Raw genomic sequence first — 26,954 nt, 5'->3', positions numbered from 1 at the left:
TGAAGAACTTAGAAAGGCAAATTGGGCAAATCTCCAAACAAATTTCTGTTGAAAAACCATCAAGCTCAATGCCTAGTGACACCATTCCTAACCCAAAAGAAGAATGCAAGGTCGTGCAACTAAGAAGTGGAAAAGTGTTAGTGGATGGTAACCAAGGAGCAACCAAGAACAATGACAATGAGTCAACAAAGAATGATGAATCTATCAACAAGGACATGTTAAGCAAGGATGTCCCAGAAAAACTCACAGAGGAGAACAACGAACCACAGAATCTGAAGAAAGGAAAGCAGATCAGGGAAGAACCAAATCCAAGACAATATCAAGTGGAGAAGAACTTAACACCACCACTGCCTTATCCACAGAGATTTCACAAAAAGACAAAGGATCAGCATTTTCACAAATTTCTTGAGACTTTCAAGAAGCTGGAATCAACATACCTTTAGCTGAGGCATTGGAGCAAATGCCTCTGTATGCCAAGTTCTTAAAGGAGCTCATCAACAGGAAAAGAGACTGGAATGAGAAGGAAATGGTGATTCTTAGTGAAGAATGTAGCGCCGTGCTCCAAAAAGGAATCCCACCAAAGCTTAAGGATCTAGGGAGTTTTGTAGTGTCATGCACCATAGGCAAACTATCCTTGGACAAAGCTCTCTGCGATCTTGGAGCTAGTATCAACTTGATGCCTTTGTCTATGATGAAGAAGCTTGCCATAGAAGAACTCAAACCTACTAGGATGTCACTAGTCATGGCCGACAGATCAATCAAGACACCAAATGGAATTGTGGAAAATCTGTTAGTAAAGGTTGGAGAGTTTATCTTCCCTGCGGACTTTGTAATCCTAGATACTGACGAGGAAGGCAACAATTCAATTATCTTGGGTAGACCATTTCTAGCAACTGCACGAGCCATCATAGATGTGGAAAAAGGAGAAATGATTTTCAGAGTACACAATGAGCAAATGATCATAAATGTTTTTAAGTCAATGCAACACCCTCCTAAGCATGAAGATCATTTGAGGGTGGATATGATAGAGAGCCTGGTGGAAGAAATGTTAGACAATAATCAGCATGAGCAAGAAAAAGACAATCAAGAAATAATAGAGGAACATGTAGCTGAGGCTTCCATAGACAAAGAGGTGGAACCAAGCAAGAAGGAAGAGGTGCAAAAGCAAGAACTGAAGCCATTACCTTCTCATCTCAAATATGCATTTCTTGGCACTTCAGAGAGCTTCCCAGTGATCATTAATTTGTCCTTGACAAAGAAAGAAGAAGGAGAACTTCTTGATGTTCTCAGAGCTCACAAGGATGCCTTAGGATAGACCATTGATGACCTGAAAGGCATCAGCCCTACAGTATGCATGCATAAGATTCTTTTGGAGGACAATTCCAAAGCAGTAATTCAACCTCAGAGAAGACTAAATCCTGCAATGAAGGAAGTCGTCCAGAAGGAAGTAATGAAATTATGGAATGCAGGAATCATATATCCTATTTCCGATAGCTCATGGATAAGCCCAGTCCAAGTGGTACCAAAGAAAGGTGGGATGACAGTCATTATCAATGAGAGGAGTGAACTCATTCCCACCAGAACTGTGACAGGATGGAGGATGTGTATCGACTATAGAAGGTTGAATGCTGCCACATGCAAAGACCACTTCCCACTTCCTTTCATTGATCAAATGCTTGAAAGGTTGGCTGGCCATGCTTATTATTGCTTCTTTGATGGCTATTCTGGGTATAATCAGATAGTGGTAGATCCAAAGGACCAAGAAAAGACTTCATTCACATGCCCAGTTGGAGTTTTTGCCTATAGAAGAATGCCATTCGGATTATGCAATGCCCCAGCTACCTTTCAAAGGTGTATGCTCTCCATTTTCTCAGATATGGTTGAAAAATTCTTAGAGGTTTTCATGGATGACTTCTCTATTTTTGGTGATAATTTCAATACTTGCCTAAACCATCTAACTCTTGTCTTGAAACGGTGCCAAAAAACTAATTTGGTTTTGAACTGGGAGAAGTGCCATTTCATGGTGCCTGAGGGGATTGTTCTTGGTCATAAAGTTTCAAGAAAAGGGATAGAGGTTGACAAGGCAAAAGTGGAAATAATAGAAAAACTCCCTCCACCAACTAATGTGAAATCTGTTAGAAGTTTCTTGGGGCATGCAGAATTTTATAGAAGGTTTATCAAAGATTTCTCTAAAATAGCCAAACCTTTGAGTAACCTTTTAATGATTGATCAACCTTTTGTTTTTGATGAAAATTGCCAGCATGCTTTTGAAACTTTAAAACATAAACTCACAACAGCACCAATCATCACACCCCCGGATTGGAACTTACCATTTGAACTCATGTGTGATGCAAGTGATATTGCAATTGGTGCTGTACTTGGACAGAAGAAGGGAAACTTGCATCATATGTCATATATTACGCAAGTAAAGTATTGAATGAGGCTCAAAAAAATTACACTACAACAGAGAAGGAATTGTTAGCTGTAGTCTATGCATTTGATAAGTTTAGATCGTACTTGATAGGATCTAAAATTGTGGTTTATACTGATCATGCCGCTCTCAAGTATTTGATGTCAAAGCAGGATGCTAAACCAAGACTTATCAGGTGGATTCTACTCCTACAAGAATTTGACATTGAGGTAAGGGACAGGAAAGGCACTGAAAACCTAGTTGCTGATCATTTGTCAAGGCTGCCACAAGAAACAATTCAAAAGGCCTCATTACCTGTGAATGAAAGCTTCCCAGATGAACATCTTATGCTGATCCAACAAACACCATGGTTCGCTGATATAGCAAACTACAAAGTAGGGAGGAAGATACCTCAAGAATTCACCAAGCAACAAGTGAAGAAACTAATCAATGAAGCAAGGAAGTTCTTGTGGGATGAACCCTATCTGTTCAGAAGGTGCTCTGATGGAATAATCAGGAGATGTATTCCTGAAAGTGAAATAAAAGATATATTATGGCATTGCCATGGCTCAGCTTATGGTGGACACTTTGGTCCAGAAAGAACAGCAGCAAAGATATTACAAAGTGGTTTCTATTGGCCAACCATCTTCAAAGATGCCAGGGAGTTTGTCCACCAATGTAATGAATGCCAGAGAGCAGGAGGACTAACAAGAAGGAATGAGATGCCATAGAACTTCATTTTGGAAGTAGAATTGTTTGATCTATGGGGCATTGATTTCATGGGACCCTTTCCCCCTTCTTATTCGTTCAGATATATTTTGGTAGCAGTGGAGTATGTTTCAAAATGGGTGGAAGCCATAGCCACAACTACCTGTGATGCACAAATTGTCCTTCAATTCCTAAAGAAGCACATCTTTACTAGATATAGAGTACCCAAAGGTCTCATCAGTGATGGTGGTGGTCATTTTTGTAACAAACAAATGGAGAAACTTCTCCACAAATATGGAGTTATTCATAAGGTAGCAACACCATATCACCCTCAAACTAATGGGCAGGCGGAATTAGCAAATAGGGAACTGAAGAAGATCCTAGAAAAAACAGTCGGTAGCACAAGAAAGGATTGGGCTAGGAAGTTGGAAGATGCACTTTGGGCGTACAGAACAGCTTTCAAAACTCCTATTGGGAAGTCCCCATTTCAGCTGTTATATGGCAAATCTTGTCATCTCCCTGTAGAGCTTGAGCACAAAGCCTTTTGGACCACTAAACTTCTAAACTTGGATTCTGAAGCAGCAGGGGAGAAAAGGTTGTTGCAGCTGAATGAGCTAGATGAGTTTAGGCTAGAAGCCTATGAAAATACCAAGATATACAAGGAAAAAGCCAAGAGATGGCATGACAGGAAGATTTTGAAGAAAGAATTCAAACCTGGACAACAAGTACTCCTGTACAACTCACGACTCAAGATATTCCCTGGCAAGCTTAAGTCTAAGTGGACTGGTCCATACTTGGTAACTAAGGTTTTCCCTTATGGGAGTATTGAATTGCTAGATGAAGCAACAAAGAGTCAGTTTACAGCAAATGGCCATAGAGCAAAACTGTACCTAGGGGGCAATGGAACAAAGAAAAGGAGGTCCAGAACCTAAATCCCCCTTGAAGCAGAACAGAAGATGTCAAGCTAGTGACAATAAAAGAGCGCTTATTGGGAGGTAACCCAACCTGAGGTAGCTTTCTTTTTATAGCTTTTTCAATAAAAAAGTTGAATAATTGGTATACATTGCAAGGAGCTAAGTTTGGTGTTGCACACCAAAACAATTTAAGGGAGAATGAAAGATTCTAAGTTTGGTGTTCCACCAAAAATATCATTTAAAAACACATTCTCACCTCTTGCATGATGCTAGCTCCAAGCAACCAAACACATTATTCAACTGTTTAATTGCTTTCTAGTTTTAATTCCATAACCTTTAGCAAGGACACAAGTTTCACATATGGTTAAAATTGTTGCATAAGAGGCAGTGGTAAACAATTAAGTTTGGTGTTCCCACACCAAAATCAATCCAGGAACCACACTCAATTTATGCATACTAACCATATAATTAAGGGCTTGAGAAGCAAGCAACTTTGAGAATTATGCAGGACATGAGTCAACAATTGAAGACATTATGCATCTTAACTCAAAGAGAACACAATAGAAGGAAGAATCAAAAGGCTGCAACTTCAAAGGTTGTATCTAAACTTAATCCTTGCTGCTGTGTATTATTTTGAACATGGAAACCATTGTACGCCTTGCTAAAGTGTTCATCTAGTTGCAAGTGAAATTGTTTGAATGCTAAATTTGCGTGTTGTTTGTTATCCATCACTTAGTTAAATTCTGTTATGTTTCCCACATGCTTAAATAAAAGAGATTTGTTTGAATTGAAAAGTAAAATATCCAATGTTGCATAAGTAAGAATGGACGTTAATGGTGGTATATGTGTTTGATTAAATGCATAACTCATGAAATAATTGTTGCATAATATCATTCTCATTCAAATGTGAGTTAGCTTGCTGTTACAAAGACTCTTATCAATAATGAAAAAGCCCTTGGGAACAAAAACAGAAAGAAAAGGAAGAAGAAAAAGCCAAAGTGGCAAGAAAAACAAAGAATAAAGGTTGGACACCAATAGCTTGGACCCTAGGACATATGCCTGTGGTGTTCTTGTACTAAGATATGCTTGGATGAGTAAATTCTAAGGGGTATTTTAAAACCCGGTCACTTAGATCAACTGATTTGGGATGGCCAATTGAAAATCCACAATAAAGAGCAACTTAGATACAGAACATCTAGTTATCCAAAGAGATGCTGGGCATCAATGATCCTAGGAAGAATTAGTGAGCCATGTGTCTGTGGTGGAAAGATGTTGAGCAAAAGAAAAGAAAATAAAGCCAAAGGCTACTACTGCAACATTTGACACCAAACTTCCAAAAGAATAATAAGCTTGTTAAGCATTATAAGCCAAGAGAAGTTAGCAAGGGAGTAATTAAAAAGTGAGTCTTCTAATAGCAAGTTTAGCAAGCCTTTGAGGAAAGATGTATATTATGTAACAGCAACAATAATTGAGTTATCATTGTCTGCATAAAGATCCCATAAATTAAGTTCTGCTATATGCCTAATAAGGATATGTGTTCTTTTCTTAATTCATTTCAATTGCTCTTAAATTTGATGCTTGCTTGGGGACAAGCAAGATTTAAGTTTGGTGTTGTGATGACAAGTCATCATATACCCATTTTTCAAGCTAATTTCACTTGTTTTATTAGTCTTTATACACTTTCTTGTATCATAAGTAAGTGATTTGGAGTGAAAATGCATAACTTCTTTAAATCAAGCAACCACCATAAAATTAATGTTAACTCATGAGGTTTAAGCTAATTTTAATTGAATTTTAATTGATTTATAAGCCTTATGAATTTAGTGATACTTGGAGTGGTTGTTTTGGTTTATTTTAGGTGAAGAAAAGAATAAAAGAGAAAAGCGTGGCCTAAGAAAGCGTGACCCAAGGAGAAGGAAGCGTGGTCAAAGGAAGGAAAAGTGTGCCGCATGCAATGGGGGAGGCAAGCATTGCCCTCCATAAGGGCACACTGCCCTCTAGGAGGGCAACATAAGGGAACAAGGCATAAAAGGCAACTCTGCCCTGCCCACTACAAGGGCAGAGCACAAATCTGTGCCTTGGAATCAAGAAGAAGAAAATGTTGCCCTGCCCTCCACAAGGGCAGTATCGGGCTCACAAGGGGAGAAAATCAAAGGAAAATGTCTCCAAATGCTTGCCACAAGAGTTGAACACGGGACCATGAGGAAGCAAGGAACTAAGTTCCATTACCGTGCCAAGAAAGCCAAAGAAAATGAATAAGCGTGTGTAGCAGCCAGGATTCGAACTCGGGACATCAAAGTGAAAACACTGCCTTGCCCTCCGCGAGGGCAGGGCAGCATTTTGTGTGGCATGATTCTGGCGCACCAAGAAACGAGTCTGGCGCACCAAGGAATGAATCTGGCAGCACCAGCAGCGCACCACAGCACCCATCTGGCGCACCAATTTTTCCTGCCCTGCCCTCCGCGAGGGCAGGGCAGCGTTCTGCGCACCAAGACCGCACCAGCCCGCACCAAGCCGCACCACACATCAATTTTCTGCCCTGCCCTCCGCAAGGGCAGGGCAGCCTCCTGGAAGCTATTAATTTTGGGCCAAAAATTGAATTAAAAATCCAATTCAATTCATTTCTTCACCAAATCAAAAGCCCATCCAAATCCCAAAATCCAAGAACAGAAAGTGTATAAATAGGAGCTAGTTTGATGTAATTAGGACGTTTACTTGAGCTTTTAAATTTTGCACTTTCTTTGAGCTTTGAATTTTATTTTTGCACTTTGGAGCTTCTCTTGGTGTCTTCACTGAGATTTCAGAGAATTGGGGAGGAGAATTGATCTCTCTTCTTCCTCGTTCTTGCTTGGGCATTTTTAATTTCCTTGTTTTGAGTTTTGGGTGTGAAGAATTGAGGAAATTCTGTCTCAATCTCCATTCAAAATCTCTTTAATTCCTCTTCTGCATAATTGAGTTCAATTTAAGTTCCTTTACTGCTTCTTCTTTATTTTCTTGTCAATTGCTTTGAGAACTTGGATCTGGGAAGGTAATTGAGATCTAGGCTCTGCTACCTAGTCTCTGGAGTCCTGAGATCCCAATTCACTTTTGGTTCTTCTGTGAACCTTTGCTGCAAAATTAATTTCTGTTTCTGTTTGAATTTTAGTTTATTCCAATTCATCTTCTACTTTACTAATTGTTGCAATTTACTTTCTCTTGCTGGATTTCTGAATTCCCAATCCTTAATTCCCCTTTTATATTCAAGCAATTTACATTTCTTGCACTTTAAGTTTCTGCAATTTACATTTCTTGCACTTTAAGTTTCAGTCATTTACTTTCTTGTTCTTTAAGATTCAGCAATTTTACTTTCCTGCTCTTTAATTTACTGCAATTTCCCCTTCTCCCTTTATATTCCAAGCAATTTAGTTTCTGTCGAATACAACCCACTCAACCAAAACTTGATTCGCTTGACTAAATCAACCACTAAACTAAAATTGCTCAATCCTTCAATCCCTGTGGGATCGACCTCACTCATGTGAGTTATTATTACTTGATGCGACCCGGTACACTTGCCAGTGAGTTTTGTGTTGGATCGTTTTCCACACATCAGTGGCCTTGAAGAAGGTGATCCCTGAGGTCCCTTTCAAACTCAAAAAGAGTGAATACCCGGAGATCCGTCATGAGATCCGAAGAAGAGGTTGGGAAGTTCTTACCAACTCCATTCAACAAGTCGGAATCTTAATGGTTCAAGAGTTCTATGCCAATGCATGGATCACCAAGAACCATGATTAATGTGTGAACCCGGACCCAAAGACATGGCTTACAATGGTTCGGGGGAAATACTTAGATTTTAGTCCGGAAAATGTGAGGTTGGCATTCAACTTGCCTATGATGCAAGGAGATGAACACCCTTACACTAGAAGGGTCAACTTTGATCAAAGGTTGGACCAAGTCCTCATAGACATTTGTGATGAGGGTGTTCAATGGAAGAGAGATTCAAGAGGAAAGCCGGTTCAACTGAGAAGGCATGACCTCAAGCCCATGGCTAGAGGATGGTTGGAGTTTATCCAACGCTCAATCATTCCCACTAGCAACCGGTCTGAAGTTACTCTAGACCGGGCCATCATGATTCATAGCATCATGATTGGAGAAGAAGTAGAAGTTCATGAGGTTATAGCCCAAGAACTTTATAAGGTGGCGGACAAGTCCTCTACCTTGGCAAGGTTAGCCTTTCCTCATCTCATTTGTCACCTCTGTTATTCAGTTGGAGTTGACATAGAGGGAGACAGCCTCATTGATGAGGACAAGCCCATCACTAAGAAAAGGATGGAGCAAACAAGAGATCCCACTCATCATGAAATCCCTGAGATGCCTCAAGGGATGCACTTTCCTCCACAAAACTATTGGGAGCAAATCAACACCTCCCTAGGAGAATTGAGTTCCAACATGGGACAACTAAGGGTGGAGCACCAAGAACATTCCATCATCCTCCATGAAATTAGAGAAGATCAAAGAATCATGAGAGAGGAGCAACAAAGGCAAGGAAGAGACATTGAGGAGCTCAAGCACTCCATAAGATCTTCAAGAGGAAGAACAAGCCGCCATCACTGAGGTGGACCCGTTCTTTAATTTCCTTGTTCTCTATTTTCCTATTTTTCGAATTTTCATGCTTATGTTTATCTATGTTTGTGTCTTGTGATCATTAGTGTCTTAGTGTCTATGCCTTAAAGTTATGAATGTCCTATGAATCCATCACCTTTCTTGAATGAAAAATGTTCTTAATTGTAAAAGAGAAGAATTGCATGAATTTTGAATTTTATAACAGATTAATTATATTGATGTGGTGGCAATACTTTTATTTTTTGAATGTATGCTTGAACAGTGCATATGTCTTTTGAATTTGTTGTTCATGAATGTTGGCTCCTGAAAGAATGATGAAAAAGGAGACATGTTACTGAGGATCTGAAAAATCATAAAAATGATTCTTGAAGCAAGAAAAAGCATTGAATACAAAAAAAAGAGAGAAAAAGAATAAAGTTGTGATCCAAGGCAAAAAGAGTGTGCTTAAGAACCCTGGACACCTCTAATTGGGGACTCTAGCAAAGCTGAGTCACAATCTGAAAAGGTTCACCCAGTTATGTGTCTGTGGTATGTATGTATCCAGTGGTAATACTGGAAGACAGAGTGTTTTGGGCCACGGCCAAGACTCATAAAGTAGCTGTGTTCAAGAATCATCATACTTAACTAGGAGAATCAATAACACTATCTGGATTCTGAGTTCCTATAAAAGCCAATCATTCTGAATTTCAAAGGATAGAGTGAGATGCCAAAACTGTTCAGAGGCAAAAAGCTAAAAGCCCCGCTCATCTAATTAATACTGATCTTCATAGATGTTTTTGGAATTCATTGCATATTCTCTTCTTTTTAGCTTATTTGATTTTCAGTTGCTTGGGGACAAGCAACAATTTAAGTTTGGTGTTGTGATGAGCGGATAATTTATAAGCTTTTTGGCATTGTTTTTAGTATGTTTTTAGTATGTTTTAGTTAGTTTTTAGTATATTTTTATTAGTTTTTAGTTAAAATTCACTTTTCTGGACTTTACTATGAGTTTGTGTGTTTTTCTGTGATTTCAGGTATTTTCTGGCCGAAATTGAGGGACTTGAGCAAAAATCTGATTCAGAGACTAAAAAGGATTGCAGATGCTGTTGGATTCTGACCTCCCTGCACTCAAAGCAGATTTTCTGGAGCTACAGAAGCCCAATTGGCGCGCTCTCAACGGCGTTGGAAAGTCGACATCCTGGGCTTTCCAGCAATGTATAATAGTTCATACTTTGCCCGAGATTTGATGGCCCAAACCAGCGTTCCAAATCAGCTCAAAACTGCCCGGTGTTAAACGTCGGAACTGGCACAAGACTGGGAGTTAAACGCCCAAACTGGCACAAAAGCTGGCGTTTAACTCCAAGAAAAGTCTCTACACATGAAAGCTTCAATGCGCAGCCCAAGCACACACCAAGTGGGCCCGGAAGTGGATTTTTATGTAATTTACTCATTTCTGTAAACCCTAGGCTACTAGTTCTCTACAAATAGGACCTTTTACTATTGTATTTTCATCTTTGGATCACTTTAGTTCCTTTGATCATCTTTAGATCTTGGTTCTTCTGGTTCCCTCTCTGGGACCAAAGCCAATGATCACTTTTGTTCTTATGTATTTTTAACGGTGGAGTTTCTACACACCATAGATTAAGGTGTGGAGCTCTGCTGTACCTCGAGTATTAATGCAATTACTATTGTTCTTCTATTCAATTCGGCTTGTTCTTATTCTATGATATTCATTCGTACCCAAGAACATGATGAATGTGATGATTATGTGACGCTCATCATCATTCTCACTTATGAACGCGTGCCTGACAACCACTCCCGTTCTACAAGCAAACAAGGCTTGAATGTTTATCTCTTGGATCCCTTAATCGGAATCTTCGTGGTATAAGCTAGAATTGATGGCGGCATTCAAGAGAATCCGGAAGGTCTAAACCTTGTCTGTGGTATTCTGAGTAGGATTCAATGATTGAATAACTGTGACGAGCTTCAAACTCCTGAAGGCTGGGCGTTAGTGACAGACGCAAAAGAATCACTGGATTCTATTCCAACCTAATTGAGAACCGACAGATGATTAGCCGTGCCGTGACAGGGTGCGTAGAACATTTTCCCTGAGAGAATGGGAGGTAGCCACTGACAACGGTGAAACCCTACATACAGCTTGCCATGGAAAGGAGTAAGAAGGATTGGATGAAGACAGTAGGAAAGCAGAGAGACGGAAGGGACAAAGCATCTCCATTCGCTTATCTGAAATTCTCACCAATGAATTACATAAGTATCTCTATCTTTATGCTTTATTCATATATCATCCATAACCATTTGAGTTTGCCTGACTAAGATTTACAAGGTGACCATAGCTTGCTTCATACCAATAATCTCCATGGGATCGACCCTTACTCACGTAAGGTTTATTACTTGGACGACCCAGTGCACTTGCTGGTTAGTCGTGCGAAGTTGTGATAAAGAGTTGAGACTACAGTTGTGCGTACCATGTTGATGTCGCCATTGATGATCACAATTTCGTGCACCAGTCTGTCACTATGCCCAACACTCGCGAGTTTGAAGTTCGTCATAGTCATCCAATCCCAGAATCCTACTCGGAATACCATAGATAAGGTTTAGACTTTCTGGATTCTCATGAATGCCGCCATCAATTCTAGCTTATACCACGAAGATTCTGATTGATAAATCTAAGAGATACTCATTCAATCTGATGTAGAATGGAGGTGATTGTCAGGCACACGTTCATGGATTGAGGAAGGTGATGAGTGTCATGGATCATCACCTTCTTCATAGTGAAGCACGAATGAACATCTTAGGTAGGAACAAGCATGTTTGAATGGAAAACTAAAATAATTGCATTAATTCATCGAGACGCTGCAGAGCTCCTCACCCCCAACAATGGAGTTTAGAGACTCATGCCGTCAAAGAGTATAAAATTTAGATCTAAAAATGTCATGAGATCCAAAATAAGTCTCTAAAAGTTGTTTAAATACTAAACTAGTAACCTAGGTTTACAGAAAATGAGTAAACTAAGATGGATAGTGCAGAAATCTACTTCTGGGGCCCACTTGGTGTGTTCTGGGGCTGAGACTTAAGCTTCTCACGTGTCTGGGCTGTTTCTGGAGTTGAACGCCAGGTTGTAACCTGTTTCTGGCGTTGAACTCCAACTTGTAACCTGTTTCTGGCGCTGAACGCCAGACTGCAACATGGAACTGGCATTGAACGCCAGTTTACATCATCTATTTTCGTGCAAAGTATGGACTATTATATATTGCTGGAACGCCCTGAATGTCAACTTTCCAACCCAATTGAGAGCGCGCCAATTGGACTCATATAGCTAGAAAAATTCCATTCTGAGTGTAGAGAGGTCAGAATCCAACAACATCAGCAGTCCTTTTTCAGCCTGAATCAGATTTTTGCTCAGCTCCCTCAATTTTAGCCAGAAAATACCTGAAATCACAGAAAAAGACACAAACTCATAGTAAAGTCCAGAAATATGATTTTTGCCTAAAAAATGATAAAAATATACTAAAAACTAACTAAAACATACTAAAAGCTACATGAAATTACCCCCAAAAAGCGTATAAAATATCGCTCATCACAACACCAAACTTAAACTGTTGCTTGTCCTCAAGCAACTAGATAAATAAAATAGGACAAAAAAATCAAGAAATAATAATATCTCAGAGTTTCAAGTGAAGCTCAGATTCTAATTAGATGAGCGGGGCTAGTAGCTTTTTGCTTCTGAACAGTTTTGGCATCTCACTTTATCTTTTGAAGTTCAGAATGGTTGACATCCATAGGAACTCTGAATTCAGATAGTATTATTGATTTTCCTAGTTTAGTATGTTGATTCTTGAATACAATTACTTTATGAGTCTTGGCCGTGGCCCTAAGCACTTTGTTTTCCAGTATTACCACCGGATACATAAATGCCACATACACATAACTGGGTGAACCTTTTCAGGTTGTGACTTAGCTTTGCTAAAGTCCCCAATTAGAGGTGTCCAGAGTTCTTAAGAACACTCTTTTGCCTTGGATCACGACTTTAACCACTCAGTCTCAAGTTTTTCACTTGGATCTGCATGCCACAAGCACATGGTTAGGGACAGCTTGATTTAACCGCTTAGGCCTGGATTTATTCCCTTGGGCCCTCCTATCCATTGATGCTCAAAGCCTTGGATCCTTTTCACCCTTGCCTTTTGGTTTTAAGCGGTATTGGCTTTTTCTTTTTCTTTATCCAATGATTCCTTGTAATTTTTTTCACTGCTTTTTCTTGCTTCAAGAATCAATTTCATGATTTTTCAGATCAGCAATAATATTTCTCTTGTTCATCATTCTTTCAGGAGCCAACAATTTTAACATTCATAAAATTCAAGATAAAAAATATGCAATGTTCAAGCATTCATTCAGAAGACAAAAAGTATTACCACCACATATAATTAATTAGAATTATCCTTACTAAATACTCAAAAAATATAAATTGCCTCTTTATTCTAAAAATCTACTATTTTATTCATGTTTGATGATGATGAGAAAAATAAATTATGAATTAATTGAAAATAAAATCAAAATAGATATACTAATTACTACTACTTATATATAGCTTCTAAGGTAAATTCCTTTAATAACAACTATCACAGAGTTAAAGCTAAAATTAGAACTCAACAACCTTTATTTTGGGAAGTGGATGTTCCACTAGTCTGTGGGGTGCTTGGTCTTTCAAGAGATAATTTCTGACGCTTCAGTTCCTTTAAGTCACGCCTTTGCTCTTCTTGTTCCCTAAGCAATTTGCAAAGCATGCTATTTTGATTATTCTGTTCTTCCTTTATTTGGTCCATAGCTTCTTGCAACTTGGTAACAGATGCTTCAAGATATTCCCAATATTCAAATTGAGGGATTTCTGGGAGAAATTCTTGTGCTCTCCTCTTGATGGGGTCATCCTGCACTTGTTGTTTTTCCATTATGGTTTTAGTGATTGTCCGCTCAACTGAGATATACTCAGTTATTCCCATCCTTACTCCAGCATCTTTGTAGAGCATAGAAATTAAGCTTGGATAAGCCAACTTGGCATCTTTGGAGTTCTTGTTTGCAATTATGTAAAGTTCACATGAAATCAGTTGATGAACTTCCACTTCTTTTCCCAACATAATGTAATGGATCATCAATGCTCTTTTAACGGTGACTTCAGAACGGTTGCTAGTGGGCAATATAAAATGCCCAATGAAGTCCAGCCATCCTCTGGCGACTGGTTTGAGATCTTCTCTCTTGAGTTGATTTGGGATGCCCTTAGTGCTGGTGGTCCACCTGGTTCCAGGGATGCATATATCCTCTAGAATCTTGTCCAGGCCCTTGTTTGTTCTCATCATTCTCCTATTAAAGGAGTCTAGGTCATCTTTTAGCTGAGGTAGCTTAAAGATCTCCCTGATTTTGTCAACGTGGATGTGAACAATCTTTCCTCTGACCAAGGTTTGATAGTCATAAGGGCAGTTCTAGATATTCTCTGCCTGTCTGTTTGCCACAGATTAGCGTAAAACTCCTGAACCATATTCTTTCCCACTTTTGTTTCAGGATTAGCTAGGATTTCCCAGTTCCTGTTTCGAATTTGCTCTTGGATCTCCGGATATTCATCTTCTTTCAAATCAAGTTTGACTTCCGGGATTACTGATCTTAGACCCATTATTTTGTAGTAATGGTCTGAATGTTCTTTGGTTAAGAACTTTCCTTGATTCCAAAGTGGTTTTGGAATACTCTCTTTCTTGCCTCTTTGAGTGGGTTATTTTCCTTTAGGAGACATGATCTTAGTGGGTATGGTTTAGTAATCATGGATAAACACACCAAACTTAGAGGTTTGCTTGTCCTCAAGCAAAAGAAAAGAAAGGAGAGGGATAGAAAGAGAGCTAGTGTCGAATGGTGGATGAGAGGAGGGGAGCCGAATGTGGATTTAAAAGGGTGGGGGTGGGTTTTTCGAAAATTTTAAAAAGATAAGATAGAAGATATGATTTATAAAAGATAAATATGATAAAAAAAAGATATAATTTAAAAATAAAAAGTTGTGAATGATATTTGGAAAAGATAAATCAGAATTTTGTATTTTGAAAAAGATTTTAAAAGATAATTGAGTTTTGAAAAATTTGAAAAAGAATTGGATTGGATTGGAAAAAGATTTGTGTTTATGGATTAAGATACATTTGATATTTTTGAAAAAGGGATTTTAGAAATTAGGATTAAAATTTTTGGAATTGAAGGATGAAAGTTTGTAACATGTTTATGCAAGAAATCATGAATTGAAACATAAAAAATTAAAAAATTGTGAAGTAAAAAAGAATTTAACTCCTCCCCACCATCCTGGCGTTAAACGCCCAAACGCTGCATGTTTTGGGCGTTTAACGCCCATTTGCAGCTTCTTCTGGGCGTTCAGCACCCAGCTGTTGCTTCTAGCTGGCGTTGAACGCCAGAAACTCCTTTGTCACTGGGCGTTTTTCTGAACGCCCAGGACACTATAAATCTGGCGTTGAACGCCCAGAAGGTGCTTCTTTCTGGCGTTCAACGCCCAGAAGATGCTTCTTTCTGGCATTCAACGCCCAGATGGCTATCCTTATTGGCGTTGAACGCCCAGTGAGTGCTTCTTTTGGGCGTTCAGCGCCCAAAACAGCTCTTATTGGCTTTTTTTGCACTAATGAGCTTCTTTTTGCTATTTTATCCTCTGAATCCTTCTGTAACTCCGTGAACTCAAGCAATTGCTATTTTACCTTGAAGATAATTGACATAAACCTGTAAAAATCAATTAATTAACAAATAAGCCTTGTAAATGGCTGGGTTGCCTCCCAGCAAGCGCTTCTTTATTGTCTTTAGCTGGACTATTACTGAGCTTTAATCAAGTCTTAATTTTGAGCATTCTTGCTCAAAATTGCTTTCAAGATAATGTTTAACTCTCTGTCCATTAACAATGAACTTTTTGTTAGAATCATTATCCTGAAGCTCCACGTATCCATATGGTGACACACTTATAATCACATATGGACCTCTCCACCGGGATTTCAATTTCCCGGGGAATAATCTGAGCCTAGAGTTAAATAGCAAAACTTTCTGCCCTGGCTCAAAGACTCTAGATGATAATTTCTTATCATACCATCTTTTTGCTTTCTCTTTGTAAATTTTTGCATTTTCGAAAGCATTGAGTCTGAATTCCTTTAGCTCATTTAACTGGAGCAATCATTTTTCTCCAGCTAACTTGGCATCAAGGTTTAGGAATCTAGTTGCCCAATAGGCCTTGTGTTCCAGTTCCACTGGCAAGTGACAGGCTTTTCCATACACCAAATGGTACGGAGAAGTTCCTATAGGTGTCTTGAATGCTGTTCTGTATGCCCACAGAGCATCATCCAAGCTTCTTGCCCAATCCCTTCTACGGTTAATCACAGTCCATTTTAGGATTCTTTTAAGTTCTCTATTAGAGACTTCAGCTTGTCCGTTTGTCTGTGGATGATATGGAGTGGCCACCCTATGCCTAACTCCATATCTAACCAAAGCAGAGTAAAGCTATTTTTTGCAGAAATGAGTGCCCTCATCACTGATTAGTACTCTAGGGATACCAAATCTGCTGAAGATGTATTTCTAGAGGAATTTTAGCACTGTCTTAGTATCATTAGTGGGTGTTGCTATAGCTTCTACCCATTTGGATACATAATCCACTGCCCCCAGAATATAAGTGTTTGAGTATGATGGTGGGAATGGCCCCATGAAGTCAATACCCCATACATCAAACAACTCACTACAAGAAAAAAGGCCTGTCGGCACACTTTTTTCTTGCCACGCTTTTAAAGCGTGCCCAAAAGTGGTCTATGGGCACGCTTTTGCGAGGGTGGCCCCTGATTTGTGATTTGGCCACGCTTTTTTTTGCCACGCTTGAAAAACGTGGCCATAGAGGAAAATCGGCACGCTTTTACGAGGGTGGCCACTTATTTAAAATTTGGCCACGCTTTCTTATTGCCACGCTTGAAAAACGTACCCATAGAGAGAAATCGGTACGCTTTAAAAGAGTGACTAATTTTTTTTAACAGTCACATTTTTAAAGCGTGCCGATATACTGCGTTTATATAGGCACCCTACAAAAGCGTACCAATAGAGTGCCACCCTATTTTTTACACACTTCACTTTTTTCTAAGTTAACTTTTAACCTATAGAAGTTATAACTGCTCATACACTTCACTTTTATTTCCAAATTCATTTTTAACCTAGAAGATAACCTAAAAGCAAGCCATCGCACCCAGCAAGCCGTCGCACTAAGTTCATCACTGCCCATCGCCAAGGCCGTTGCACCACACAGCTCGCCGTCATGTTCATCTAACCCTCACACCCAGCCCTTCATCTAACCCTCACACCCATCCCTCTCTCTGTCGCACCCAACCCCGCGCCATCAACGATCTCTCGCACCCAACCCTCGCACCATCGACACAACCCTCGTTAGATTCGGAACCCTCCATCGGCGCTGCTCCGTCCATGCACTCAGTGGTATCTGTCTCGGCGTGCCCTCCTACTCCCTCAGTGGTCTCTGTCTCGCAAACCCTCGTTGGATTCGGAACCTCAATCGTTGCTCACTCTATTTCGAAAACCCTCAATTGCCGATCCTCCCTCCGTGGTTCAGCACCCGTCGCATTGCCGTCTCCCTCTCTGAAATTGTCGCGTCGCCGTCTCCCTCTCCCTCACTCGTCGCACCTTCGTCAGCCATGTTCAACGTTCGCAGTGCCGTGGTAAATTATTTGGTCAATTTTTTCGTTGATCTAATTATTTGATTTTGAATTTGATTTTCTTGGTTCTTCATTTTTTTCTAGATTTCTTTTTTGTTCTAATATGATCCGTCGTTTAGGGTTTTTTTCCAAACTTTTTGACATTTGGTTCTGTTCTGCTGCAGCTGTGGTAGTGCTCAGCTACTGATATGTGGTGCTCATTCTTTGAGTTTATTCTTTGCTGAATCTCGTTTGGCAGAGAATATCTCTAGATTTTTTGCAAGGTGACAAATTTAGAGCAGCAACAGATAATTACATTAGGCCTCTCCTAAGGTATTCAAGTTTCTTGTTAGCTTCAAATTATGCCTCGTTTAGGCTTTTCGAAGTTGATTGTGATTTCTTTCTTTTGTATTCTCTCCAGGGAGTTCCATCTCTTTTCTCTGATCTTTCGTCTTTGTATAATCAGCCTGGGAAGGTCAGCTTTATCCCTTACATTTCTATCACTGAAAAACTATGAGATATTTGATTGTATTTTTTCTTCCATCATGTTATATAATGGAAGAAGATAAGCTTCCTATGGGTTCTGATTGTTCTTTTTATTCTTTTGAACTTTGTTCAGGCAGACATTTTGGAACAACTTATTCTTGTACTTTTTTTCACAGCGCTCTTCAAGCTAAGGTATATTAAAGATCAGATAGCGAAGTAGGTAGCTTAATTGCTTCAGTGAATATAGGTTTTAAAGGCTAGCTAGTAATTAATTACTACTGTATATATAGATAGAGAGTGGTCACTACTACAGCCTGTATGTTCTTGTTTAATTATTTGTTATTAGTTGTGTGTATATTTAAATGTTTGCATCCTTGTTTTGGTTTCCAGAGGTAATTTGTAAAGGAGGAATTCAAGAAATTATTGTAGCATTTATACTGAGCATCGCATCTACTAAAATAAATAAATATGTCAAAGGGATTTGAGATTCATCAAGAGAATAATGAAGGAAATGGCGGCAAGAGTAATAATGATAATGATGGTGAGGAAAATTCATTTGACATAAATGAAGGAGCGGCTATGAGTGATGATGAGGAATTAGAAGAAGAGAATAATAATGAAGCAAAGGAGGAGGAGGAGGATAACAATGAAGAAGGGAATTTAACAAACCCAAGTAGCAGCAGCACAGCATCAAGAGAAGGGAAGAGAGGGAGTGGTGTGAGGCAATATGTGAGATCAAAGATGCCAAGGCTTTGTTGGACTCCTAATCTTCATCTCTCCTTTGTCCATGTTGTTCAGAGGCTTGGAGGTCAAGAAAGTAATTCCACTCTCAAACATTTGTAAGAATACACTTCAATTTGACTTGGGAGGAGTTCAATTTGATAAAATGGTCTGTTTCAATCTTTTTTTAAGTGATTCTTCTGTCTTGTGTCTATCCTCTGAGTATGCTACTATTGTAGGTTCCTTATCTAGGCAACTTTCTGTGCAAAGCAGTTTTGCTGAAGCTGCTGCAATGACAGTAAGTTTTGGACATTCATGGACCAGTTCTAGCTTTAGTTCTTGAGAAGTTGAAACCATATGGAGGCCTTCAAGGTAGGGTTTTGTATCATAGCTCATTCTTAATCCACTTTGTTGCTCAGGGTTAATGATTAACATGAGTATTCTTATGTTTATTTTCTTTCCGATGCAATATTTGTGCTTAGAATCATTCGAATCTGCTAAGGCAATTTCAGTGGGTGCATCAAAAGGTGTTCAAAGGCTAGGAAATCAACTGCTAATGGTGTTACAAAACACGAAAATAAAGCTGCATCTTCGGTATGTTTGAGTTTGTGTTGGTTGATTGCTTTTAAGATAATAGAACTGAAAACATATTGTCACAAAACACTGTAGGAGTAGTGAGACAGGGTTGCTTGAGCTCAATTAACAAGTTTTGAATTTGGATTAGTTCTGCAAACACCACTGCCAATGCTTTAAACTCTGAAAACAACATAAATAAATATATAAATAATTGAAGTAGTTGTAAAATGTGTGAAGAGGAAAGGATTTGATTTTGTGCTCCTAAATCCAAAAGATTGTAAGGTGGCAGTAATGGTTAGATACCAAGCTCTAAGAGCTTATTTCAAACCATATATTGCCTTGTTTAGTTTGCAAACAAGGTTTGAATTTAAGTAAACAAAACTAGGGAGTTGAGACATGTAAATAGTCTTTGTTAGATTTCCATTTAGAAAAGCATCATGAAAATTATACTGCTTCACTGCTCAACCTTTTGATAAAGCTATGATTAAGATTATTCTAATAGTTACAGGTTTGATAATAGGTGAGAAAACCTTATCAAAATCCACACCTGCTGTTTGTGTATATCTACAAGCAACTAACATTGCTTTATGCCTAAGAATGTTTGAGTTTGTGTTGGTTGATTGCTTTTAAGATTTGTTTGGCTTCCTAACTACTTGATTCATCATCTTGATTGTGGGTTGTTGCAACAAAGGGTGCTAGGTCTGAGCCTATCTCTGTCCAAGATATAGCGCTTCAGTCTCAAGCTTTATTAAATGTTAAGGATTCAAACAAGGAATTGCTAAGCTCTGTATACCATAATCTACTTTAAAATTCTATGTGTTTCCTAACTGGATGCAGAGTTCAAACTTTTTTTTTGGCTAAGCTCTATATACATTTGATGTTTGCTAAGCTCTATATACATTTGATGTTGCTATTTATATATGTATCATTTTTTACAACCTTTAATCCCATTAGCTATTATTAGTTTATTACTTTAAAGATTTGTAGGTTGCGTGAAGGTGTGGGTATAGCACCATGCAATGCTGCTGAATATCGTGCAATGATATTAGGAATGAGATATGCTCTTAAAAAGGGATTTTCTTTTATCCGTATCCAGGGCGACTCCAAGCTTGTTTGCATGCAGGTTGGCCATCTTTTATGCTTACATCAGTTAGTTTATTCTGGTATACATGAGCTATTTTTGTTGTTTCCTTTATAGTTTGATGAAATTTTTTATATAATTTTATGTATTATCCCGTACAGGATACGGGAACATACACTAGTTATTATAAAAAGGGGCTACTAATTTTAATTACTAAGTGACAAATTTGACATGATTGAAATTATTAGTACTGATTTTGTACTTTGTTGTACAGTTCTCATGCATACAGGTTACTGTTGCCCAACAGCTTCTACACCTCTAATAGCTATACAAGAGTTGCGTGCAACCATTCGTGTGCTACAAATTAGTCTAGATGTTGTTTAGGAACTAGATTAGATTTTTTATAACATAGAATTGTAATTTTTTTAAATGTTTATTTTGAAATTAGAATTTGTTTTTTTAAATGTTTTATTCATGTTTTATCATGTACATAATTCATATAAATCAATGGAAGAGTAATTTTTTAGTAATATTTTATTTGAAAGATTAATTTATTAGTATTTCTATTTTTATTATTTTTCTTTTTTTTTATTTGAAAAAGGATTAGGCCACGTTTTTTAAGTGCAACGACAAGTTTTTAATTTTTGGCACGCTTTAAAAGCGTGGCTGTATATCCATTTTTGGCATGTTTTAAAAGCGTGGCTGTATATCCATCTTTTGGCACGCTTTAAAAACGTGGCTACAAGGTTATATATACAGTTACGCTTTTAAGCGTGCCAATAGGTAAAAGCGTGGCAAAAAGAAAAGCGTACCAATAGATCAAGAAAAGCGTACCGATAGATCAACCGGCACGCTGGCAGATGTGACCCTTTTAAAAGCGTGCCGGTAGCTCAAAAAGCGTGGCGAAAAGTTATCGGTACGCTTTTTTGCACCTTTCGGTACACTTTAAAAACGTGGCAAAAAGCTTATTTTCTTGTAGTGACTCAATCTCCAAGATCCCTTGTTGAGGCATGGCATAACTGTGAGGCAGATTGCCAAATCTTTGGCAACTGTCACAATTAAGTACAAACACTCGGGAGTCTTTATAGAGAGTAGGCCAGTAGAAGCCACATTGGAGGACTCTTGTGGCTGTTCGCTCACTTCCAAAATGTCCTCCATACTGTGATCCATGGCAGTGCCAGAGGATCTTCTGTGCTTCCTCTTTAGGCACATATCTACGGATTACTCCATCTGCACATCTCTTGAAGAGATATGGTTCATCCCAAAGATAGTACTTTGTATCTGTGATCAATTTCTTTGTTTGCTGCCTACTGTACTCTTTGGGTATGAATCTTACTGCCTTGTAGTTTGCAATGTCTGCAAACCATGGCACCTCCTGGATGGCAAAGAGTTGCTCATCCGAAAAGTTTTCAGAGATCTCAGTAAGAGGGAGGGATGCCCCTTCTACTGGTTCTATTCGGGACAGGTGATCTGCTACTTGATTCTCTGTCCCTTTTCTGTCTCTTATTTCTATATCAAACTATTGCAGAAGCAAAACCCATATTATGAGTCTGGGTTTTGAATCCTGCTTTGTGAATAGATATTTAAGAGCAGCATGGTCAGTGTACACAATCACTTTTGATCCTACTTAATGAAATCGGAACTTGTCAATGGCGTAAACCACTGCAAGTAGCTCTTTTTCTGTGGTTGTGTAGTTCTTCTGTGCGTCATTTAGAACACGACTGGCATAATAAATAATGTGCAGAAGCTTGTTATGCCTTTGTCCCAACACTGCACCAATGGCATGATCACTGGCATCACACATTAATTCAAATGGTAATGTCCAGTCTGGTGCAGAGATGACTGGTGTTGTGACCAGCTTAGCTTTCAGAGTTTCAAATGCCTGCAGACACTCTTTATTAAAGATAAATGGCATGTCAGCAGCTAGCAGATTACTCAGAGGTTTGACGATTTATGAAAAATCCTTTATAAACCTCCTATAAAATCCTGCATGCCCCAGAAAGCTTCTGATTGCCTTAACATTGGCAGGTGGTGGTAATTTTTCAATTACCTCTACCTTAGGTTGATCCACTTCTATTCCCTTGTTCGAAATTTTGTGCCCAAGGACAATTCCTTCAGTCACCATAAAGTGACATTTCTCCCAGTTTAAAACCAGGTTAGTCTCTTGGCACCTCTTTAGAACAAGTGCTAGATGGTCAAGATAGGAGCTGAATGAGTCTCCAAATACTAAAAAGTCATCCATGAAGACTTCCAGAAATTTTTCCACCATATCAGAGAAAATGGAGAGCATGCACCTCTGAAAGGTTGCAGGTGCATTGCACAGGCCAAATGGCATCCTTCTATATGCAAATACTCCAAATGGACATGTGAATGCTGTTTTCTCTTGATCTTGGAGATCTACTGCAATTTGATTATAACCTGAATATCCATCCAGGAAGCAGTAGTATTCATGACCTGCTAATCTTTCTAGCATTTGGTTTATGAATGGAAAAGGAAAATGATCATTTCTGGTAGCTGTATTGAGCCTTCTATAATCAATACACATACGCCACCCTGTAATTGTTCTTGTGGGAACTAGTTCATTTTTTTCATTATGAACCACTGTCATGCCACCCTTCTTGGGGACGACTTAGACAGGGCTTACCCTGGGGCTATCAGAAATAGGATAAATAATCCCAGCCTTTAGTATTTTAGTGACCTCCTTCTGCAGCACCTCCTTCATGGCCAGATTCAGCCGCCTTTGTGGTTGAACCACTGGCTTAGCGTCACCCTCCAATAGAATCTTGTGCATGCATCTGGCTGGGCTAATGCCCTTAAGATCACTGATGGACCACCCAAGAGCTATCTTATGTGTCCTTAGCACTTGAATTAGTGCTTCCTCTTCCTGTGGCTCTAAGGTAGAGCTTATGATTACAGGAAAGGTATCACCTTCTCCCAGAAATGCATATTTCAGGGATGGTGGTAATGGTTTGAGCTCGGGTTTGGGAGGTTTCTCCTCTTCCTGAGGGATTTTCAAAGGTTCTATTATTCTCTCTGATTCCTCCAGATCAGGCTGAACATCTTTAAAGATATCCTCTAGCTCTGATTCGAGACTCTCAGTCATATTGACCTCTTTTACAAGAGAGTCAATAATATCAATGCTCATGCAGTCATTTGGGGTGTCTGAATGCTGCATAGCTTTGACAACATTCAATTTGAACTCATCCTCATTGACTCTCAGGGTTACTTCACCTTTTTGAACGTCAATAAGGGTTCGGCCAGTTGCTAGGAAAGGTCTTCCTAGAATGAGAGTTGCACTCTTGTGCTCCTCCATTTCCAGCACCACAAAGTCAGTAGGAAAGGCAAATGGCCCAACCTTGACAATCATGTCTTCAATCACGCCTGATGGGTGTTTAATGGAACCATCAGCAAGTTGGAGACATATCCGGGTTGGTTTGACTTCATCAGTCAACCCAAGCTTTTTGATAGTAGATGCAGGTATTAGGTTAATACTTGCCCCAAGATCACATAGAGCTTTCTTGGTACAAGTACCTTCTAATGTGCATGGTATCATAAAGCTTCCGGGATCTTTAAGCTTCTCAGGTAAGCTTTTCAGAATGACTGCACTGCATTCTTCAGTGAGGTAAACTTTTTCAGTTTCCCTCCAATCCTTCTTATAACTTAAGATCTCTTTCATGAACTTAGCATAAGAAGTTATTTGCTCAAGTGCCTCTTCAAACGGAATCTTTATTTCAAGAGTCCTGAGATAGTCTGCAAAGCGAGCAAATTGCTTATCCTGTTCTGCTTGGCAGAGTTTCTGAGGATAAGGCATTTTGGCTTTGTATTCCTCAACCTTAGTTGTTGTAGGTTTATTTCCTACAGATGTGGGTTGAGAAGCCTTTTTAGAGGGGTTGCTATCAGCACTTGTATGTGTCTGATTCCCACTGGCATTCGAATGCCAGGGGTGGAAGCTGGAGTGGCATTAGACGCCAACTCCTTACCTATTTCTGGCGTTTGAATGCCAAAACTGTGCTTCCTTTGGGCGTTCAACGCCAATTCCTTGCTTGTTTCTGGCGTTGAACGCCAGGACTAAGCATGGGTTGGGCGTTCAACGCCAGCTTCCTACCCATTTCTGGCGTTTAAGCGCCAGAATTATTCCTCTCTGGGCTGTTACTGTCCTCAGATGGATTTTGGTTAGTTTGCTCATTTCTTGGCTTCCTGCTACCTTGAAGTGAGGTATTTAATGTTTTTCCACTTCTTAATTGAACTGTTTGGCATTCTTCTGTTATTTGTTTTGATAACTGCTGTTCTGTTTACTTCAACTGTACTTCCATATTAACATTAGCCATTCTTGTTTCTTGTAGTATTTCCTTGAATTTGGCTAGCTGTTTTGTTAGAAAATCCAGTTGCTGATTGAATTCAGTAACTTGTTCTGTAGGACAGAGTTCAGCAGTTACTGTTTTAGCCTCTTCTTTCATGGAAGGTTCACTGCTTAGGTACAGATGCTAATTTCTGGCAACTGTATTAATGAGCTCTTGAGCTTCTTCAATTGTCTTTCTCATGTAGATAGATCCACCAGCTGAGTGGTCTAAAGAAATCTGAGCTGTCTCTATAAGCCCATAATAGAAGATGTCTAACTGCACCCAATCTGAAAACATTTCAGAGGGGCATTTCCTTAGCATCTCCATATATCTCTCCCAGGCATCATAAAGGGATTCATTATCTCCTTGTTTGAAGCATTGGATGCTTAGCTTTAGCTGTGTCATCCATTTTAGAGGAAAATAGTGATTCAGGAATTTTTCTGACAGCTATTTCCATGTCTTTATGCTGTCCTTAGGTTAGTTATTTAACCACCTCTTAGCTTGGTCGTTTACAGCAAATGGAAACAGTAACAATCTGTAGACATCCTGATCTACTTTCTTATCATGTACTGTGTCAACAATTTATAAAAACTGTGCCAGAAACTCTTAAGGTTCTTCCTGTGGAAGACCGGAATACTGGCAACTTTGCTGCACCATGATGATGAGCTGAGGATTCAACTCAAAACTACTAACTCTAATGGAGGGTATACAGATACTACTCCCATATGAAGCAGTTGTGGGGTTAGCATATGACCCCAGAGTCCTTCTGGACTGTTGATTTCCACTTTTGTCCAAGATGGAGAAAGGGAGATGACGTGGATTTATTTTATTTATTTTATTATATATAAAATTTTATTTTCAAAATAATAAAATAAAATAAAATAAAATTAAATTAAAACAAAATAAAAATAAAAATAAAAATTTGAAAATGTTTTGTGAAGATTTTTGAAATTAAGGAGAGAGAAAGTGGTTAGGATATTTTTGAAAAAGATAATAAATTTTTTTTTTAAAAAATCTTAAAAGGATAAGATTTGAAAAATTTTGAAATTGAAATATGAATTTTTATAAAAAGAATTCGAAATAATTGCTAAAAAATAGTTAGAAAAGATATTTTTTTGAATTTTGAATTTTATGATGAAAGAGAAAAACACACAAAAGACACAAGACTTAAAATTTTTAGATCTAATGCTCCTTGTTTTTGAACATTTTGGAGGGAAAACACCAAGGAACACCAAACTTAAAAATTTTAAGATCAAAACACCAAGAAGACTCAAGAACACTTTGAAGACTCACAAGAACAATAAGAACAAAAGAAAGAATACCAAACTTAAAATTTTTAGAAAACCACAAAAAAATTTCAAAAATTATAGAAAGATTAACAAGAAAACACCAAACATAAAGTTTGGTACAAGATTAAATCAAGAAAAATTATTTTTGAAAAAGATTTTAAAAAGAAGATGCCCAATTATCAAGAACATAAACCAACGCTCTAGCCAATTGAGCTATAAATGTAACGTGTTTTAAAGAGGTATTTTTAATAACTAAAAATAAATTTTTTTGAAAACTAATGTTTTGAAAAAGCACAAGAAAAACAATAAAAGACACAGAACAAGAAAAACTAAAGATTAAACAAGAAAAATAAACAAGAACAACTTGAAGATCAAGGAAGAATAACGAACACAAATTCGAAAATTTAAAGGAAAATATAAAATATGCAATTGACACCAAACTTAAAATATATAACTAAACTCACAGAAAAATTAAAAATTAATAAGGAAAAATAATATTTTTGAAAAAATTTTTGAAAAGAAAATAAAGGACTCAGAATTGATGACTCTAACAGCAACAAAAATAAATTATTCCAATCTAAGCAACAAAATAAACCTTTAGTTGTTCAAACTCGAACAATCCCCGGCAACGACGCCAAAAACATGGTGCACAAAAATTGCAATCACACTTTTGCAATCCGCACAACTAACCAGCAAGTGCACTGGGTCGTCCAAGTAATACCTTACGTGAGTAAGGGTCGAATCCCACGGAGATTGTTGGTTTGAAGCAAGCTATGGTTATATTATTAATCTTAGTCAGGATACCAATAGGATTCTTTAGCCTCGATTGTAAAAGATAAAAGAGCATGAAATAAATACTTATTATGCAGTAATGGAGAATATGTTGGAGTTTTGGAGATGCTTTGTCTTCTGAATTTCTGTAACATAATGCTTCCTCACGTTCATAAATGCAAGGCTCCTTCCATGGCAAGCTGTATGTAGGGTGTCACCGTTGTTAATGGCTACTTCCCATCCTCTCAGTGAAAATGGTCCAAATGCTCTGTCACAGCACGACTAATCATCTGTTGGTTCTCGATCATGTCGGAATAAGATCCGTTGATCCTTTTGCGTCTGTCACTACGCCCAA

General features: G+C 38.5%; 1 protein-coding gene and 1 long non-coding RNA gene across 7 annotated transcripts; both read left to right on the top strand.

Annotated features, from left to right (window-relative positions):
• Positions 1-16,889: 16,889 nt before the first annotated feature.
• LOC112715555 (uncharacterized) lies at positions 16,890-17,812 on the top strand. Its single transcript, XR_003159830.3, has 3 exons — positions 16,890-17,360; positions 17,522-17,669; positions 17,758-17,812. It is a non-coding gene; the product is annotated as an uncharacterized lncRNA (long non-coding RNA).
• Positions 17,813-17,955: 143 nt separating this feature from the next.
• Positions 17,956-20,729, top strand: LOC140175839 (uncharacterized). Of its 6 annotated transcripts, XR_011866593.1 has the most exons (6): positions 17,956-18,014; positions 18,213-18,661; positions 18,782-18,914; positions 19,025-19,136; positions 20,098-20,241; positions 20,474-20,729. XR_011866593.1 is itself a non-coding variant. In XM_072204824.1 (4 exons), exons 2-3 carry the CDS (start codon positions 18,291-18,293, stop codon positions 18,883-18,885), a joined length of 453 nt encoding a protein of 150 aa, XP_072060925.1. In that variant the 5' UTR covers positions 17,963-18,014; positions 18,213-18,290; the 3' UTR covers positions 18,886-18,914; positions 19,025-19,427. The 6 variants fall into 6 exon arrangements, 1 of the variants encoding a protein (XP_072060925.1); XR_011866589.1 differs by lacking the exon at positions 20,474-20,729 and having other exon boundaries at positions 17,963-18,014; positions 18,213-18,639; positions 20,106-20,241; XR_011866591.1 differs by lacking the exon at positions 20,474-20,729 and having other exon boundaries at positions 17,963-18,014; positions 18,213-18,639.
• The last annotated feature ends 6,225 nt before the right edge of the window (positions 20,730-26,954 follow it).

This window comes from Arachis hypogaea, chromosome 10 (genome assembly GCF_003086295.3).
Source record: "Arachis hypogaea cultivar Tifrunner chromosome 10, arahy.Tifrunner.gnm2.J5K5, whole genome shotgun sequence".
Classification (NCBI taxonomy): Eukaryota; Viridiplantae; Streptophyta; class Magnoliopsida; order Fabales; family Fabaceae; genus Arachis; species Arachis hypogaea.
This window is presented reverse-complemented; position numbering and strand designations above follow the sequence as displayed.

Excerpts from the sequence above, each read along its gene's own strand:
- LOC140175839 (XM_072204824.1), top strand. The coding sequence starts at position 18,291 with ATGTCAAAGGGATTTGAGATTCATCAAGAGAATAATGAAGGAAATGGC. Across the intron at positions 18,640-18,781 it reads GAGGCTTGGAGGTCAAGAAA|GTTCCTTATCTAGGCAACTT; the intron begins GTAATTCCACTC and ends CTACTATTGTAG.